Genomic DNA, 18,380 nt, shown 5'->3' with positions numbered 1-18,380 from the left:
TCAGTACATGTTGTCCTGTACTGACCCTACTTGTATCTTTCTTTGTTTTATTTGTAAAGTGTAGCGAGTCTTCCATCGGCTTCGACTCGACTTCAGCTCTAGTCAGTCTCCAGTTCATAAGATTTTAGGGTGAGCTATCCTTCTAGCTGACGATGAATTCTCTTAGTCATGACATGATGTCCTTAGTGTTCGGACACGAACTATGTCACTTATTTTATTTTAGTGTTTGACATTCTAGACTTAGTATTTTAGAAGTTAGATGTCCTTAATATGATGACTTTCAAGTTTTGGGGAAAACGTATTTATTTGAGCTTCCGCATTATTAGTATTAGTTGGGGTTTATATCATTGGTTCTCCCACCCAGGAGGTTAAGTGTGGGTGTCACTCATGGCCCATTTTGGATCGTGACACTTTATTCATTTCAACATTCAGTTTAAACATCTCATCACAAGCATAACCCCTTCCCACAAAAATACCCTTTTTCACAATTACATATTGATCAAATTCAATAATCTGTTTGAAGTCTGCTTTATTAAGAAGAAAACTAGACATCAATTTTTTTCTCATTGAAGGAGTATAAAGTACGTCTTTAAAAGTTAACACCCTTTCAGAGGTAAAACACAATTCAACGTCTCCCGTTCCAAGCACTTGAGTAGTATGAGAATCACCAAGCATGATGGTTTTAGGATCTCCTAAAGAAGTATATTTTTTAAACCAATCTTTCTCATAACAGACATGATGGTTTGCACCAAAATCAGCCCACCATCCATCAACATTCTCAATCATGTTTATATCTATTATCATTTCCACAAAAGGCTCTTCGGTAACATTTGCCTAAGGTGTAGGACCACATTTTTGAAATTTGTAAAATCGAGCAATATGCCCTCTCTTGCCACAGACAAAGCACGGTCCCTTATCATAAATTTGATGATTTTATGCTTGATTATTTTTCACTATTATTTTTCTTGGGAGGTCTACCATTATTTTTCTTGAACTTTTTCTTCTTAGGCTTCAAAGAGGTATTTTTGTTAGATTCAGGAGTAGCATTATTTGAAGTAACTAAATTTACCTTTGTTGTAATGTTGCTCTCTTCTTTTTGTAAAAGTGCATCTTGGCCCCTTGCCTCTTCTTCCATGCGGATTTTCATTATCAAAGTCTCAAGAGAGGTTTCTTTTTGTTTGTGGCGCATAGGTTTTTGAAACTCCTTCCATGATGGTGGAAGTTTATCTATTATGTCACAAACAATAAGGTTATTTCCAATTTTGACTTCCTCGGACCTGAACTCTCCGACAATCATTATAAAGTCTTGATCTTAGTCTATCTTCGATTTGTCATCCACCATTTGAAAATGAAAAAATTGGCTAACAGCATATTTTTTCGCTCCTGCTTTTTCGGTATCATACTTACCCTACAATGCTTCTCAAATTTTCTTTGCACTAGAGTAAGTTCCTTCCATCTCTTGAATTGATTACCATTGAACTGAAATAGCCTGTTAAGATCTCTCATCTTGATATCCGCGGATTTTTCAATTGTAGCCATATTGAATCTCCTTAAAATTGTTGGTGAAATTACAAGATCACAAAATTACAATTGAAAATAAAATAAAGAAAATAAATTCACTTCTTGGCTGAGGAGTGGATATCTCGCTCTCTTTAAGGAGATTCAAGCCCACGGCAGCAAATCTTTTCACCGATCCAGCAGTAGTCCTCTTGACTTGTTCCCTCCTGGATACAATAATTTTATCACAAAATATAACTCAACAAACTCTGGACAAGAGTTGAACACCTCCCTTCAACTAATAAGAACTCTCTTTATTGACAAACTTAATGCTCAATGTTTTTTTTTCTTGCATTTCAAAACAAAGAAGACATCTCTATTTATAGGAGAGGAAAGCATTCAAAAGATGAAAAAATAATGGAATGTCATCATTAACAGTTAGTGCACCAATTACTAGTGATAATTATATTAAAAGAAATTATCATTTAGTGCACCACTTACTAGTAATAATTATGTTAAAAGAAATTATCATTTAATGCAACACTTACTAGAGATAATTATGTTTTAAAAAAAACATAATGGATTGAGTAATATAGCACTAATGCAAAATCGAATAAAGATGACATTAGATGCCATCAATGGACAATTGCTAAGGCAATCACTTCCACTACCAATGGCCAGAAACAAAAGAAAATGTGGCAATATAAAATTATAATTTAATAAATTATTAAAACGCCACACTAACACTTTATATTCATATAAGGTATCCCCTCCATTTCGTTTTATTGCGACAATGTTGGTAAACGTGGATGAGGTGTTAGTGGTGGAAGAATAAGTGAATGGGAGGAGTTACATGAGTTGTGCATTGGGGTGGTATTCCATGTAATGTCCACCTCATCATAATGTCAGTGTCATCTGGAAACTCGATGGACCCTAACAGAGGGGTATATTTGAACCATTAAAATAACGGCGAACATATTTATTTATATATTAATAGCATAATGAAATGATAAAAATGATTCTTTTCAAATTTGGCCATTTTCCATTATAAATTTCAGTAGCCACTGTAAAATATTTTAGGAAAAATTATGCAGATAAGCAAATATATACTAATTAATTAGCTAACATAGCTATGGTTTGAATTAATTATGACTCGCGGCAAACATCTAGCTGTAATTACAGTTTGAGTTTTGTATAATTAGCGCAATTTATACAAACGTTGTGCGCGAATCGAATTGTATAGCGAAATATACAAACACTACAAATTGTATAGCGAATTATACAAACGTTGTACAAGAATTGTATAGTGAAATATACAAACGTTATACAAAAACTGTCAATTGTATAGCGAATTATACAAATGTTGCACGAATTATACAAACACTACTATAACTACAACTACCAATTGTAATTAGCAAACTATAGCTATAAAGCATAATTAAGATAGTTTTGAGTGGATATATGCAAAAATTCCCCAATATTTTAAAGCACTATTTGCAGTTCGCAGACCCAACTAAAGCTTTACAAATAATTTAAACTGAACTAGACTCATATTACTAGTGCGGGTGAATTTCATTTTTATTTTACAGAGTTGAACTGAGAGAAACTCAGTTCCACAGTGGTCCCTAACAGATATCCACAGAAAACACTAGCCAGCCCTTGTACTTCATATCACCCTTTGCCCTTTGGGGTTTGGGTCATAAACCATTTGACTACAAGGAGGCAACTAATTCAGCATTTCAATCAATAGTCTACAATGTCTGTTCTGTTTCCTACTATAAATAAGGGATGTGTCCAAACCAACCATGACTATTTCTATTGAATACCTACTACCTCCCACTAATACATATAACCAATTAACTCTGATCTCCAAGACTTGGGCAAATGCAGTGAAAAGTTTAAGCTGAAGAAGGCAACAATACAAAGCCTCTTTAACACAAGGTCAGGGCTAAAAACCAGAACTTCAGATCTCCCAAATTAAAGATAGGTTCAAAGGTTGAAGACTGGCCTCTGGAAGCTGACCAGTGACTTAGTTACATGAAAAAGATGCTCGATGTGGTTAACTGTCAAAATCTCATACTTATGCGCTTGCCACCTTGTGATACTCCTTTAGCTTGCACCATAATAACTGAGCAGCAACAATATGGAGTTTCCTTTTCAATAGGCATCCCAGTGCAATGAAATGGAAAGCCCCAAGAGAGTGCTTATGTTATGCTTGATAAGGAAAAGGTCATACTTTATTACAAATATTTAGCCAGTATATCAATTTTAGAGGACAGGCTTATACAATTTAATGGGGTATGTGCATATGCATTAAGAAATCTGCACTCATTCATTTGAACTATATAAAGATGCTTCTGCTTCCTATATATTTATTTGGAGATACAATGAAAGATTACTTCATTCTTCGACATATGATTTTATATCCTAAATCAGCTTTGTGCAGAGGCAGCAGGATTGCTACTTGGAAACGATGAAACACCAGAACCACCTTCTTGACTAGTTTGCTCTTCGCTAGCATGCCACACAAACTCTTCCGGTGACATGTGAGACCCATGACAAGCACAAACAATCCTGATTTGGGTGGGACTGTATCTATAAGTAACACCAGATATTGTTCTACCATTTGGACCAGGACCAGTTGTTGAAACCCATGGTAGATTCGGATAGGAACCAGATCCTCCAAATTTCAGATCTGCAGCAAGACCTGGCCTTATAGTTGGAAATTCTGAAGGAACTGCTTCTGCTCTGGGCTGCTCAGGAGGGTCTTTTGACCTGAAGCTTATGTTAACATTTTCTTCCCCTCGAGAAGTGGAAGTTTCTTCCGCGTTATGCTGTCTCCCATTGCCTTTCACATGCTCCACTGCCCTCCCATCATATTGTACAGATTCAGAAGACTTGTGCGGAATAATCGGCAAGGCAGCTATATAAACATAGCAAGTAGAACTTCTTAGTCACAATGCTGGACAATTATTGAACTAAGAAATCATGCCCATTGATGCAGCAGTCTGCATAATTTGAAATGCAATAAAAATTTGAAGTTTTGGGAACTTCTGGGCATCTCATGCAACAGATTAAAAGTTATATGAAATTTAAGGAAATGTTAAATCTATAAACCTCTAGTTTAAAAGTTAAATTACGATAATATCCCTCATATAAACCTAAATACCTTACTCTCTAACAAATAAAAAAGAACAAAAAAAAATGTAATTGACATGAAGTGAAACAACGCATCTGTTCAAAAGGAACAAAGGGTCGTTCTTATATCAAACAAAATCTGTGTTACCAAGAAAAAGACCAAGCAGAGGGGAATTCTCAAATTTCAAACTCGTGCTTTTTTCTTACAAAGTATGTTCTACTCTTCAATGCACTAACTTCTTTTTTCTGTATAATGAATTGGAACTTTTATGATTACCTTTTCTTAGATATAAAATAAATATCACAGCTTTAATTTATTCTCATAATTTTGGGGAGATAACATAAACATACTAACTTGAGCATTACATTCGGTTTATTACCATTGTGTGTATTGGTTAGTTGATTCAACGAAAAAACAGAATAGGGAAATAATTTTCTATTCGGTTGAACAAAAGAAATTAAAGATATTATATTATTTCAGTTTAATTCATTTATTATTTTTTTAAAAAATAAATCAAAACAACTAAAAGATTTTCTACCTCTTTTAAGTAGTGTGCAAATTTCGGTTGGGTTTATTTGGGCTATCTATTAATGGTTTACAAACAGTTTTGTGTAATTAAATAAATTAACTTGACAAAATAAGGAGGAGAAAGTAAAAACAACAGGAGAACAAAAGAGAGGAAGCAATGTATGTATGTATCTATTTTTTCTCCTTCATTGCTGAAATGTGGCTATATTTATAGCCAAATGATAAGAAAAAAAAAATAGCCAAATTGTCCACTTTAATAATGGAACATCCATTAAACCAACTTTATAATACTCCCCCTTGGATGTCCATGTAAAAGAAAAATTTTAGTGCAAGTACAAATATATATATAGTTATTCTGAACACCTATAGATATTGTGTCTCGTTAAGACCTTACTAGGAAAAAACCAGTGGGAAAAAGCCTAATGAAGAAAAAAGAGTACACACATCTGGTAATACGCTTTGAATGCTGTCTCATTAAAAACCTTACCAGAAAAACTCAGTAGGACAAAACATTGGTTAAGAAAAAAAGAGTGCAGCACATATTTTACTCTCACTGATGAAGACATCATTTAATATCTCGAAGATGATGCATTTCAATCTTGTATCTCAATTTCTCAAAGGTTGAAGTTGACAATGCCTTAGTAAACATATCTGTTAAATTGTCACTTGAACGAACTTGTTGGACATCTATTTCACCCTTCTTTTGAAGATCACGAGTAAAAAACAATTTGGTGAAATATGTTTTGTTCCATCTCCTTTAATGTATCCTCCCTTTAGTTGTGCTATACATGCAGCATTGTCTTTATACAATATTGTTGGAACGTCTCTTTTCAAAGAAAGGTCACATGTTTCTTGAATGTGTTGAGTTATTGATCTTACCCAAATGCATTCTCGACTTGCTTCATGGATGGCTATTATCTCTGCATGATTTGAGGAAGTAGCAACTATAGTTTGCTTTGTTGAACGCCATGATATAGTTGTACCACCACATGTAAATAAATAGTTTGTCTGCGATCGACCTTTATGGGGATCAGACAAATATCCCGCATCTGCGTAATCAATTAATTGTGAAATGAATTCATTTGAGTAAAACAATCCCATGTCTGTGGTCCCTCGGAGGTATCTGAATATATGCTTAATTCCATTCCAGTGTCTTCGTGTAGGGGAAGAACTAAATCTTGCTAACAAGTTTACTGAGAAAGCTATATCGGGTCTAGAATTGTTGGCAAGATACAGTAATGCACCAATTGCACTAAGGTATGGTATTTCAGCACCAACAAGCTCTTCATCATTTTCATGAGGTCGAAATGAATCTTTATTAATATCAAGAGATCTTACAACCATTGGGGTACTCAATGGACGTGCTTTATCCATATAAAACCTCTTTAAAATATTTTTAGTATATGTTGACTGATGTACAAGTATCTTATTTGTAAAATGTTCAATTTGTAGACCAAGACAAAATTTTGTCTTTTCGAGGTCTTTCATTTCAAACTCTTTTTTCAGACATTATACTGCCTTTGAAAGTTCTTCCGGAGTTCCAATAATATTCAAATCATCAACATATACTGCTATTATGACAAATTCAGATCCAGACCTTTTCATAAAGACACAAGGGCAAATTGGATCATTTTTATATTCTTCTTATAGCAAATATTCGCTAAGACGATTGTACCACATGCACCTTAATTGTTTCAACCCGTATAAGGATTTCTCAAGCTTTATTGAGTAAGTTTCTCGAGAATCCTTGTATGCTTCAGATACTTTGAACCCTTCGGGAATTTTCATAAAAATATCGTGGTCCAATGAGCCATATAAATAGGCAGTGACCACGTCCATTAGGTGCATTTCAAGTTTTTCATGAACTGCCAAAATCATTAGATACCTGAAGGTAATTGCATCCACCATAGGGGAATATGTTTCCATTTAATCAATGTCAGGTCTTTGTGAAAAACCTTGGGCTACAAGTCGTAGTTTATATCTTGCTACTTCACCCTTTTCATTTCGTTTACGCACAAAAATCCATTTGTGCCCTACTAGCTTGACACCTTCAGGTGTTCGGATTATTGATCCGAAAACTTCACGTTTTTCAAGTGAAGTTAACTCTACTTTAATTGCATCCTTCCATTTTGGCCAATCATTTCTCTATCTACATTCATCGACAGATTTTGGTTCAAGATCCTTATCTTGTTGCATTATTTCAATGACAACATTATAAGCAAAAATATTGTCGACCACAATATCATTTCGGTTCCACCGTTTTCCTGTCGAAACATAACTTATTGAGATTTCTTCATTCTCATTATTTTCAGGTTCTTGAACCTCCTTGGTCGTATCACCATTTGTTGTGTCTCTGGACTCTTCTTGAGCACTTGCCTCCAAATTATGATCATTTTGATCATTTATTCCTTTTCTTTTCCGAGAAATTTTATCTTTGGAACCAATTGGTCTTTCACGTTTTAAGTGTGGCCTAGACTCATTTGTCTGAACATGTTGTCCAACCGGGACATTAACTCGAACTTGAGCATTAGTAGCTGGGATATGCAATTTAGTAACCCGTGGAAGGTTAGTAAATGCATCCGGCAGTTGATTTGCAATATTCTGCAAATAAATCATCTTTTGAACTTCTTGCTCACATTGATTTGTTTGAGAATCTAAATGAGATAGTGATAATGAATTCCAATCTATCTCATTTTCCAATTGCTTATGTTCTCCCCCTAATGTTGGGTATACTGATTTATCAAAATGACAATCAGCGAATCTTGCCGTAAATAAATCTCCAGTCATAGGTTCCAAATATTTTATAATAGAAGGAGATTCATACCCAACATATATTCTCAACCTTCTTTGGGGACCCATCTTTGTGTGGTGCGATGGACCAATTGGGACATATATCGCACATCCAAATATTTTAAGATGGATATATTTGGCTCCCTCCCAAAAGCCAACTGTAACGGGGAAAATTCATGAAAATTTGTTGGTCTTATGCGCACATGTGCTGCTGCATGCAAAATAACATGCCCCCCTACTGAAAAAGGAAATTTTGTCCTCATTAGCAATAGTCTAGCTATCAATTGGAGGCATTTAATCAATGATTCTGCTAGACCATTTTGAGTATGGACATAAGCAATCGGATGCTCAACTTTTATTCCAACCGACATATAATAATCATTAAAGGATTGAGATTTAAATTCACCAGCATTATCAAGACGAATTGTCTTTATTGCATAATCTGAAAATTGTGCTTTTAACCTTATAATTTGAGCTAACAATCTCGCAAAAGTCATGTTGCGGGTTGATAATAATCACACATGTGACCATCTTGTAGATGCATCTATCAAGATCATATAATATTTAAATGGTCCACATGAAGGGTGAATTGACCCACATATATCATCATGTATACGTTCTAGAAACGCAAGGGATTCAATCCCAACCTTAGTTGATGATGGTTTAATAATCAGTTTTCCTTGGGAACAAGCAACACAAGAGAATTTCTTAGATTGAAGAATCTTCTGATTCTTCAAAGTGTGTCCATGTGAATTCTCAATAATTCTGCGCATCATATTATAACTGAGATGGCCCAACCGGTCATGCCAAATGATAAAATCATTAGAATCAGTAAATCTTTTATTTACTATGGCATGTGATTCAACAGTATCAATATTTGTATGGTACAATCCAGAAGAAAGTGCAGGTAATTTTTCATGCACAATTTTCTTCTCCATATTTATTGTAGTAATATAAAGGTATTCAACATTTTCCTCATTCGCAGTCTCAATATGATAGTCATTTTGGCGAATAACCTTGAAACTTAACAAGTTTCTTTGAAACTTACTGCAATACAATGCATTATCAATTACCAATATCGTTCCTCCAGATAGTAACAAGGCCGCTCTTCCAGATCCTTCAATCAATTTTGTACTATCAGATATTTGTATTGACATAGGCCTTTTTCATAATTAAATGACAGAAATATTTCTTTTCTTTTAATATCGTATGAGTTGTGGCACTATCCAAAAGGCACATATCTTTATTATTCATCTTGGATCCAATTGAAGACTAAGAAATTTATTTATCTTCATAAAATAAAAATGCATTATAAAAAATAAAATAAATAACAATATTGTTAGAAAAACATATGTCCTTTTTTTTTCTTTTAAATACATAAACGTAAAAACACGATAATTCAAAGTACATAAAAATGACAACATATTAAAAATCATATAATGAAATTAAACATCAATTATAATCCTTAAAAAAATCTTCAACCTCCAAATGAGTAATATCATTGAGGTCATTAAAATCATCATCCTTCAAAGCCAGATTTGCTTCAATATTATTATTATGCAAAGGTCCTACCTCAACATTATTTTCAAACGTCAAGTGTGACTCTATCCGAACATTAGAAGAAGAGGCACCATCTCTATTTGCCTTTCTTTTGAAGGAATTTTGATAAAACCTTATAGAATGCTCAGGCGTCCGACATTCATTTTTCCAGTGGCCTTTCATGCCACAACGATGACAGTTACTTCTTGAAAGGCCACTTTGAGAACTGATATTGTTCTCCCTTTTATGTTGACCACCACCACAACGATTATTATATCGTCTTCTGTCATTACCACGTCCACGCACATTATTATGGCCATGATTTTTATTTTGTCTTCTTTCAGACTAGCCATGTGCTTCTACCATATTTGCTTCCGGTAACGGAGCAGTTCCAGTGAGACGGGTTTTATGATTTTTCATTAAAAAGACATTATACTGCTCAGTCACCAAATGGCATGAAATCAATTCAGAGTATTTTTGAAAACCCTTTTCACAGTATTGCTGTTGTAATATCACATTAGAGGCATGAAAAGTAGTTAGTGTCTTTTCCAACATATCCTCATCATTTATAGTTTCCCCACATAATTTTAATTGAAAAATTATTCTAAATACAGCAGAATTATACTCAATTGCAGTTTTAAAATCTTAAAACCGTAAGTGCATCCACTCATAACGAGTCCTTGGCAATACCGTTTCCCTGAAGTGGTCATACCTCCATTTTAAGTCTTTTCACAATTCAAGTGGATCTTTTACTGTCAAGTATTCAACTTTTAAACTTTCATCTAGATGATGACAAAGGAAAATCATAGCATTTGCTTTATCCTGACTTGATGTTGTATTTCCTTTGATTATAGCATCATCAAGACCCTTAGCGGTAAGGTGAATTTCAGCATCAAGTACCCATGACAAATAATTTTTGCCAGAAATATCAAGTGCTACAAATTTCAAGTTTGACAAGTTTGACATGATGAAAATTAATTTAAAAATAACAAAGACAACTAAAAATTAAATTTCTTCAGTAGATATACCTGATATAAAAGTTAATTTTCTGAGAAAAAAATTAGGATTTCGTGCTGATAACGTGTTATAAAATAAATTAACTTGACAAAATAAGGAGAAGGAAGTAAAAACAACAGGAGAACAAAAGAGAGGAAGCAGTGTATGTATGTATCTATTTTTTTCTCCTTCATTGCTGAAATGTGGCTATATTTATAGCCAAATGATATGAATAAAAAATGGCCAAATTGTCCACTTAAATAATGGAACATCTATTAAACCAACTTTATAATATGGAACATCTATTAAACCAACTTTATAATATTTTGTTTTATATTGGTCTATCAATTCCTATTTTTTTAAATTGAAGTTGGCCTGATGGCCGATGGGTCATTTTATTAATCATAAAAAAGAACAATATTTACACAATGAAATATAGATATCCGGCCCAAATCTCAATCGAACAAAAATAAACAAAAAGAACAACTATACACTAAAGGGGAAAGTGAGGTCAAGGAGCTCAAAGGTTTTCTTCACCACATCACCAATCCAGAGATGCCTCATCAGCGATTGGTCTATCAATTCAGTTACCAATTCTTTGAGCTTACTTCACTGTTAAACCAATAACCAAACGAAATCTTGTCAAACTTTCCTCCTCCATTATATAAAGTGTTTAAAATTAGAAACCCTATTCCTAATTTTCTATTTCTCTTTCATAAGTTTTGTTAGCTTGAGCAAGATATAATTAAATAGATTTATGGTTCCTAGCATACCTGAAATTTTCTACCCCATGAATAGTTATATTGTTATCTCTCCAACAAAAAGCAAGTTAAGCCCACTGTGTTATGTACCATCCATTTAGTAGTACTAAATTTTCTGATACAACCTCAACGAAACTGAATGTAAATCAAGGAAGGAGCTTAGTCCAAGTTGATGTTAAAAGATTGTGATTTTGCATTAGTTTGTTTGTTGTGGTAACGAATGTGTGCTAATGTGGAAGTCAAAGATGAATAATTTAGGTGTAACCATGGTTGAAGAAAATGCATATTCAAAAATGAATACAACAAGGAAAAGGAAAAATCTCTAGAGGAGCAAGTTGGTCGTTGCCCCTAGAAAACATTTTCTTCTAGGTTAAATCGATAATCGAACCGTTAACCAATAATCAGGAATTGATAATGAATATTATATTGTCTCGGTTATCGACCAAGTATATTTACAAATCGATAACCGATAATCAAACCAATAACATACAAAATCGAACAGAACCGACTAATAAGCAGCCCTACTTCCAAGTATGAACAAAAGAAAGTAGAAATGGTGCATTACTTCGGTTTGGTGATGTGTCCAAATGCCGTTAATTTATTCAAGAATTTGTGAAATATGCATATGGTTAAAATTTACATTTTGTTATACAAACTTTATAATAAAGCATGAATTAAACATTCAGAGAGACTAGTAAGTGTATAAGCGGAAAGGATGAAAAGATAAATGATGCATGTTGAAAGTGGTTGTCAAGAAGGAAATTGAAAATTTGAATGAGCAAGAACAAGAAAAGCCAATAAAGCAGGAAAGGGATATTAGGTACTATGGTTCTAGTATAAGTTAAAATAACAAAAGTTGGGCAGTAACAATAATAGGAAGATAAAAACAACAATAGGAAGATCATTTGTTCACCAATTTAGAGAGGGTCAATAACTAGTTTACGTTGATTAAGTATAAGCTGTGAATGTCTGTTTTTGATCTTCCTTACTGCAATGTATACAGGTTACATCCTTGTTGATGCTCTTATAGTGAAATTATTTATTTGTTGGGACAGCATAAATGAAATTGATGCTTACCACTTGAGTCTTGTGTGATAAGAAGGTACCACCTAAACTTAAAGATAAGTTCTACACAGTGATGGTTAGACTATTCTTGTTGTATGAGTTAGACTGTTGTCCAGTCAAGAACTCACATGTTCAGAAGATGCATGTTGTCAAGATGAGGATGTTGAGATGGATGTGTGGGTAACTAGGAGCGACAAGATTAGGAATGAGGTTATCTAAGAGAAGGTGGGAATGGCCTCTGTGGTGGACTGTGGACAAGATGAGGAAGTGAGACTGAGATGGTTTGTACATGTGAAGAGGAGGTGTGCTGACACCCCAGTGAGGTGTGAGAGGCTAGTTGTAGTGAGTACGCAAAGGGGTAAAGGTAGGCAAAAAAAGTATTAGGGAAGTGATTAGACAGGACATGGTGCAACTTCATATTACAGAGGACGTGACTCTACATAGGAAGGAGTAGAGGTCGCGAATTAGGGTAGAAGGTTAATAGGGGTAGAGTGTCGTCTTGCCTTGCGAAGGTTGTTGCATAGCACTAGTCATACCCTTGTAGTTCTAGCCATATGTTGTTTGTTGTGTCTTAATTATCACACTATTTTTGTCATTGTTACTGTTTCTTTTTTGTAGACTTTACGCGGCTTTCTTATATACTGCTATAATCTCTTCATTGTTTTCTTCTTCTACTACTTGGGTTTGATGCACTTGATCCAAGAATCTTTCAAAAATAATTTTTCTACTTCCACGAGGTAGTGATAAGGTCTGTGTGCACTCCACCCTCCCCAGACCCCACTTAGTAGAATTTCACTGGATATGTTGTTTGTATTCTAGTAAATAAAAGGACGGTGAGGTTTTTTGCAGATAACACGTGGTCAATATCAATGTTAAGTAAGCTCAAAACCCCCAACATCGTAAGTCTTTTTGAGCAGTCGAGTTCATTTTACATCAAACTGGCACTTGTTCTGGGATAACTAATTCTGAGATAATTAATCTTGAGATAACTTGTTCCCCAACCAAACAAGTCCTAAGAGCATAGGGTATGCTAGAGACCCTCAAAATGAACAAAAAAGATTACATAGCTCCTAATAAATATACAATACTATCAACTTCCTCTATACATCGTTCTTTACACCAAAAATAAAAAGATACAATACAATTTCACTTCACTTTTCTGAATGAAATTAGATGTATCTTCAAAACATCTCTCATTTCTTTCTCTCCACACAGTCCACAAAATACATGAAGGGATTACCTCCCCACCATTTCAACCTCTAGACCATACACATCTAAATCCTTTGTTTTTTTATGGGAAACTTTCAATGCAGGATGGTCTCTCACAATGACTTCTTGAAGTCTTCATGGTCTTTGAATCCCTAAGGACAACCATAAAGTGTAGGTTAACTACAAGTGAAAATTTATTGCATATACTACAAACATTACTGGGGCAATTTCAATGAACTGCAGATTGTTAGAAGACAACCCAAATTTCCCTCCATTTCCTAGGAACCCAGCTTGCACTCTAAGCTACTAGATTTTGCCTCCCACATCTACCATAAAGGGAAATCATCAATATGCATATATTTGCCATTGCTGCAAAACCTTCAAATTCTTCGAACATTTTGCTATCCTTATCATGCGCCAATGTATGATGGATGATCTCTATGTAGCTATGTTTGGGAACTATACAACGAATCCAACTGCTCAATTAACTTTAATTCTTGTAAGGTAGCATATACTTGCACTTTTATATTTTAGTCTGCATTATATCCAGCTAGTATGAAATAGATGATTGCCTTTCACTTTGCTTCTATAAACCATTTTTATTTTAAAATTTAAAGCATATCTTTCCCTTTGATTGGTAAAAGCACAAATGATTGGGAAATACCCTGGGTAACAGATTTGCTAAATATGATTGTTGGATTCCCTGGTACCAACATGGTAGAAACCAAATTGATTTGGAGGCACCACAAGGATGGTTTGTTCTGTGTAAATAAAGTTTACAAATGGGGATTAGCAGAAACTTCAGGTACATCAGCAGGTCCTTGGAATACCATTTGGAAGAGTGTGGCTCCACCAAAGGTGAAGTGCCTTACTTGGTTAGTGGCTAAGAGAGTCTGCTTGACACGTGAGGCCATGCAGAAAAGGGGAATTAATATAGCCTCTAGATGTACACTTTGCAAAGAGGAATTTGAGACAAACAAGCACCTCTTTCTTCACTGCAAAGTAACTGCACAAGTGTGGGACTCTTCTTCAGCATAGCTAGTTTGAACTGGAGTATGCCAGAGCACACAGCAGACCTCCTTAGCTGCTGGATGAAGAGAGCAGGCAATAAGAGTCAAAAGAGGTGGTGGAGAACAGTTCCAGCCTGCATATGGTGGTTTATATGGAAGGAGAGAAATCAGGCGATCTTTCAAGGGAAAGAATGCTCTGTACAGAAGATTAAATGGAAAGTAATTACTATGTTAGGTTTTTGGTGTAATGAACAGAATATAGAAGAAGAAATCCAATTAGAGGTTTTATAGGATCCTTGTAAGTATCCTCGACTCTTTTGTAAATTTTTGGAGGTGGTCAGCATATCCCTGAATGCTGATGAATACAAATTTACCAAATTCAAAAAAAAAAACACAAATGCATATATAGCCTAAACAGTATATGAAAAAGTGGGTTAAAGAAAAAAAGAAAACCACAAGTTTGTCCAAAGTTCCAACACAGTATTGCTCACTGGGAGCAATAAAGTTGTCCTCCCGATGAATGACCAATGACTACAGAAGATCTACAGGTCATTTAACCACAGCTTCTCACGACAGGGAAGCATCTCTTAAAGAGTTTCAGGAAGTAGAATGGACGTCTTAGCTATTTCCTAAGCACAAACAGGAAATGCACAAGATCCTAAGGACTGTGATTTGATTTTTCCAAAAACTTCTTTCTATTTTTGTAAAGTGCTAAGGGTCCTCCCCTCCTTAATAAGATTTAGGTCCAAACAAATCGTCAACATGCATTGAAGAAGAAAGAAAACTCAATGGAGTAAAAAGGAAAACCTTGAGAAATATTTGGTCCATCTTTGTGCTTATCTGAGCCCAAGGAACCTCGTCCGTAGGAAGGGTGAAGTTGCTGAAGATGAGAAGCTGCACTGCGGGAAATATCCTTCTCCAATGTTGGCAGCTGTACAGAAGAGTAGCCAAACATTAATGGCAAATTTGTAGGTATGACAGGCTGGGCTCCTGGTCTATCTCCACTGGTGGTAGCCATTACTTGCATCATGCCAGGAACTGGGTGACCAGTCGTACTTGTTGTATTACCAGGGTTAGAATCTTTCAGAGGCATAGAGTATGGTAGATTCATGATGTTTATTGATTGGCCTTGAAATGGGGTACTATATGGCATATTCCCAAACTTAACATCCTTCTCAGAAGAAATGGTAAACCTTCTCTGTCCAAGTAATTCTACACCACTTGAATCAGGAACACCACGAAGCTCCTTATGAACCTCAGCTAGTCCACTACTTCCAACAAATCTCTTAGAGTTCTCATCATGCTGCAAAATTTGCCTGGACGTTGAACCCACAGTTTCAGAATCAGCAACATCTTCATTTTCTGCAGTTGAACCATCATCTGTGGTTATTGAAATGTGTGATGTCCTTGTCTTGTCATGCATATCGGCATGATGAGCTTCTCTCTCATGCTTCTTTTGTTGACTCGACTCGCGGAACAAATTTTTACGCTTGCCACCCACATCAATTCTCCTTTCTTCTTCAACTTCTATAGGTCTATTATCATTTGAAACCCAGAATCCTCCACTATTTAACTTTTTAGAAGCATCTACATCAACACTAGTGCTGGAAAGCAAGTTCCCACCATGGTTTGTTGAATCACTTCTCTGAGAACCCACACCACAATCATGCTTTTGGCTGCTAGTGCCTCCATCCAGAAAGTTCTTGAAATCATTGATCACCTTGCCATCTCTATCAACTTCCTCAACCTTAGAATCTGATGAGCTCCCACTTTTACTTTTCTCTGACGCAACCACTCCACCACAGGGCAGACCCAAGCTTAGATCAAGACCGTTTTCGTCCATTTTAATCAAACACAAAACATATTGACCAGATTCACATGTGAGACTTCAGTTCACTGCCCCTAAAAAAAAAAGTTTCACTCTGCAATATATTACTGCTTCATCTTGAATGGAAGAAACTTTATTCAGAAAGAATACCTGTTGTAATATCTGTTCATGCAAACCTTGAAGTCTAACAGACAAGGATAAAATACTCCCTCCGTTTCAATTTTTTGACCTACTTTCCTTTTTAGTCTGTTTAAAAAAGAATGACCCTTTCCTTTTACTTATCAACTCTTTAATTTCAACTTTCCAGATGAAAGGCATTTTGGTACATTTGACATATATTTAATTTAAGACCACAGGATTCAAAAGTCTTATCTTTCTTAAACTCCGTGCCAAGTCAAAATAGGCCAAACAAATTGAAACGGAGGGAATACTGTTATCAATAAAACCAAGGAATATTAATTATATGTCAAAATAAAAATTAGAAGACAAGCTAACATTTAATAGCACATAAAGGCACAAAGACAAAGCTCAAATCGAAATGCAGAAAATAGCCTGATTGGTTTCTCTTCAAGTCATGTATGCTGTGTTAAACCAACATAAGAAAGCTGAAAATGTTTGCATAAGTGGTTTATGTCCGAATCTATGATTATTCAGTTAGGCAGACCCATTAAAACAAGTGAGATTAAAACTCATCTACTCACAATTGCTAGGGCAGCAATGCAACTCCACTAAATAGCTAATGACCAGAAATCCAATCTACAGGTGGTGAACTGACGTTTAAAAAGAAGTGGAACTCAAGAGGACAGGATACATTGAAGATAGAAGTAGTCAAAATAGGACCTCCTTTCATACTAGATTTCTGGAAACAAGAAGACCGTAGCAAAATAATCAATAAGGTAAGAATATGAAATGAACCAAAAATTGCTTTAGCTTTTCACAGACTATGCCTCTGTGGATCATCCATATCTATTCCACTCCATTCAGGGGATTTATCTACTACTTCTTTGGCCTTCAACCTACCATAACCCTCTTCCTTCATTTGGGCTTGGACCAGCTATGTTTTGCAAAGCTCATATAGGCAGAGTTAAGAAGTAGCTCTACCCATTAACAGAAGCTGTATTTACATCTACCTAAACCTTCAGAAAATCATCTAGCTCAATTAGTCCCAATAAAAATAACAATCAAACAGACCCCAATTCATTTGCACACTCATTAACTAGATCTAAAAGAAACAGAAAGCCTACAAAGAACAGATAAACTAAGGACAACCAATTAAACTAGTCATCATTAGGAACAAACAATAACAAATATATGTGCATATAGATCTGCCTCTAACACACGTTTTGCACAAAACCAGAAGTAAAAAGATTTACTTACTGACAGCACAGATACAAAGTAGAAACCTAACTAGTTCGAATTCCAGATGATCAAAGTCTTCACTAAAGATACTTCGAACTAGCTTCAAAATTAAAACGATTATGGGATTAAAGGGCTATATATAAATTCAGATCAACAGAAACAAAGGGTATATACCTGATGAAAAGAGAAGACAAAGCCCTAACAATGTGAACCACAGAGAAAGATGAGAAGAGCAGCTAAAATGCGGAGTTAAGGAAAGTGGACGTTGAAGCCGTAGTGAGGGCGACGGCTAGCAGTAGGTGGGTATGTGGGCGGAGTGAGAAAATGTGGATGCAAAGACCTGACTGACCAATCTTTCTTTGTTTCCTGTTTCACATAGAGCACGTGGTGGATATGAAACTTCAATTTACCTCATCCGCTACTAAAGCTGTCTTCGAATGGGCCGGTTGGCCCCTAATCGATCCCCTAAAACCGATCCATTAAAGGTCCGGTATGGGGAGACCTGACCAGCCACCGATCCAACATAAAAAAAAATTAGACCGGTTTAGTCTATTTTTGACCTTGGACTGCTAAGACCGGTCTGATAAGGATCGGTACCGGCCCACCGATGCACCGGTCCGGTTCGCAAAAAAAAAATCGGGAATTTCGACTTTTGGGCC

At 35.4% G+C, this 18,380-nt stretch overlaps 1 protein-coding gene across 3 annotated transcripts; it reads right to left on the bottom strand.

Annotated features, from left to right (window-relative positions):
* Nucleotides 1-3,712: 3,712 nt before the first annotated feature.
* Nucleotides 3,713-18,131, bottom strand: LOC129880483 (ninja-family protein mc410). 3 transcript variants are annotated; one of them, XM_055954529.1, is made up of 3 exons: nucleotides 17,896-18,131; nucleotides 15,342-16,456; nucleotides 3,713-4,420 (listed from the first exon to the last, which is right to left on the bottom strand). In XM_055954529.1, the coding sequence occupies exons 2-3, from the start codon at nucleotides 16,375-16,377 to the stop codon at nucleotides 3,930-3,932; spliced, it is 1,527 nt and encodes a 508-aa protein (XP_055810504.1). In that variant the 5' UTR covers nucleotides 16,378-16,456; nucleotides 17,896-18,131; the 3' UTR covers nucleotides 3,713-3,929. The 3 variants fall into 3 exon arrangements, with proteins under 3 accessions (XP_055810504.1, XP_055810503.1, XP_055810505.1); XM_055954528.1 differs by having other exon boundaries at nucleotides 15,342-16,436; XM_055954530.1 differs by lacking the exon at nucleotides 17,896-18,131 and adding an exon at nucleotides 17,740-17,821 and having other exon boundaries at nucleotides 15,342-16,436.
* Between the last annotated feature and the right edge of the window lie 249 nt (nucleotides 18,132-18,380).

The sequence above is a fragment of the Solanum dulcamara genome, chromosome 2 (assembly GCF_947179165.1).
Source record: "Solanum dulcamara chromosome 2, daSolDulc1.2, whole genome shotgun sequence".
Lineage (NCBI taxonomy): Eukaryota > Viridiplantae > Streptophyta > Magnoliopsida > Solanales > Solanaceae > Solanum > Solanum dulcamara.
This window is presented reverse-complemented; position numbering and strand designations above follow the sequence as displayed.

What these genes read in the sequence shown, in the direction of transcription:
- LOC129880483 (XM_055954529.1), bottom strand. Translation starts at nt 16,377, where the DNA reads ATGGACGAAAACGGTCTTGATCTAAGCTTGGGTCTGCCCTGTGGTGGA. An exon ending in TGGACCAAATATTTCTCAAG is followed by an intron (nt 4,421 to 15,341) that starts GTTTTCCTTTTT and finishes ATGTTTATATAG; the next exon opens with CTGCCTTGCCGATTATTCCG.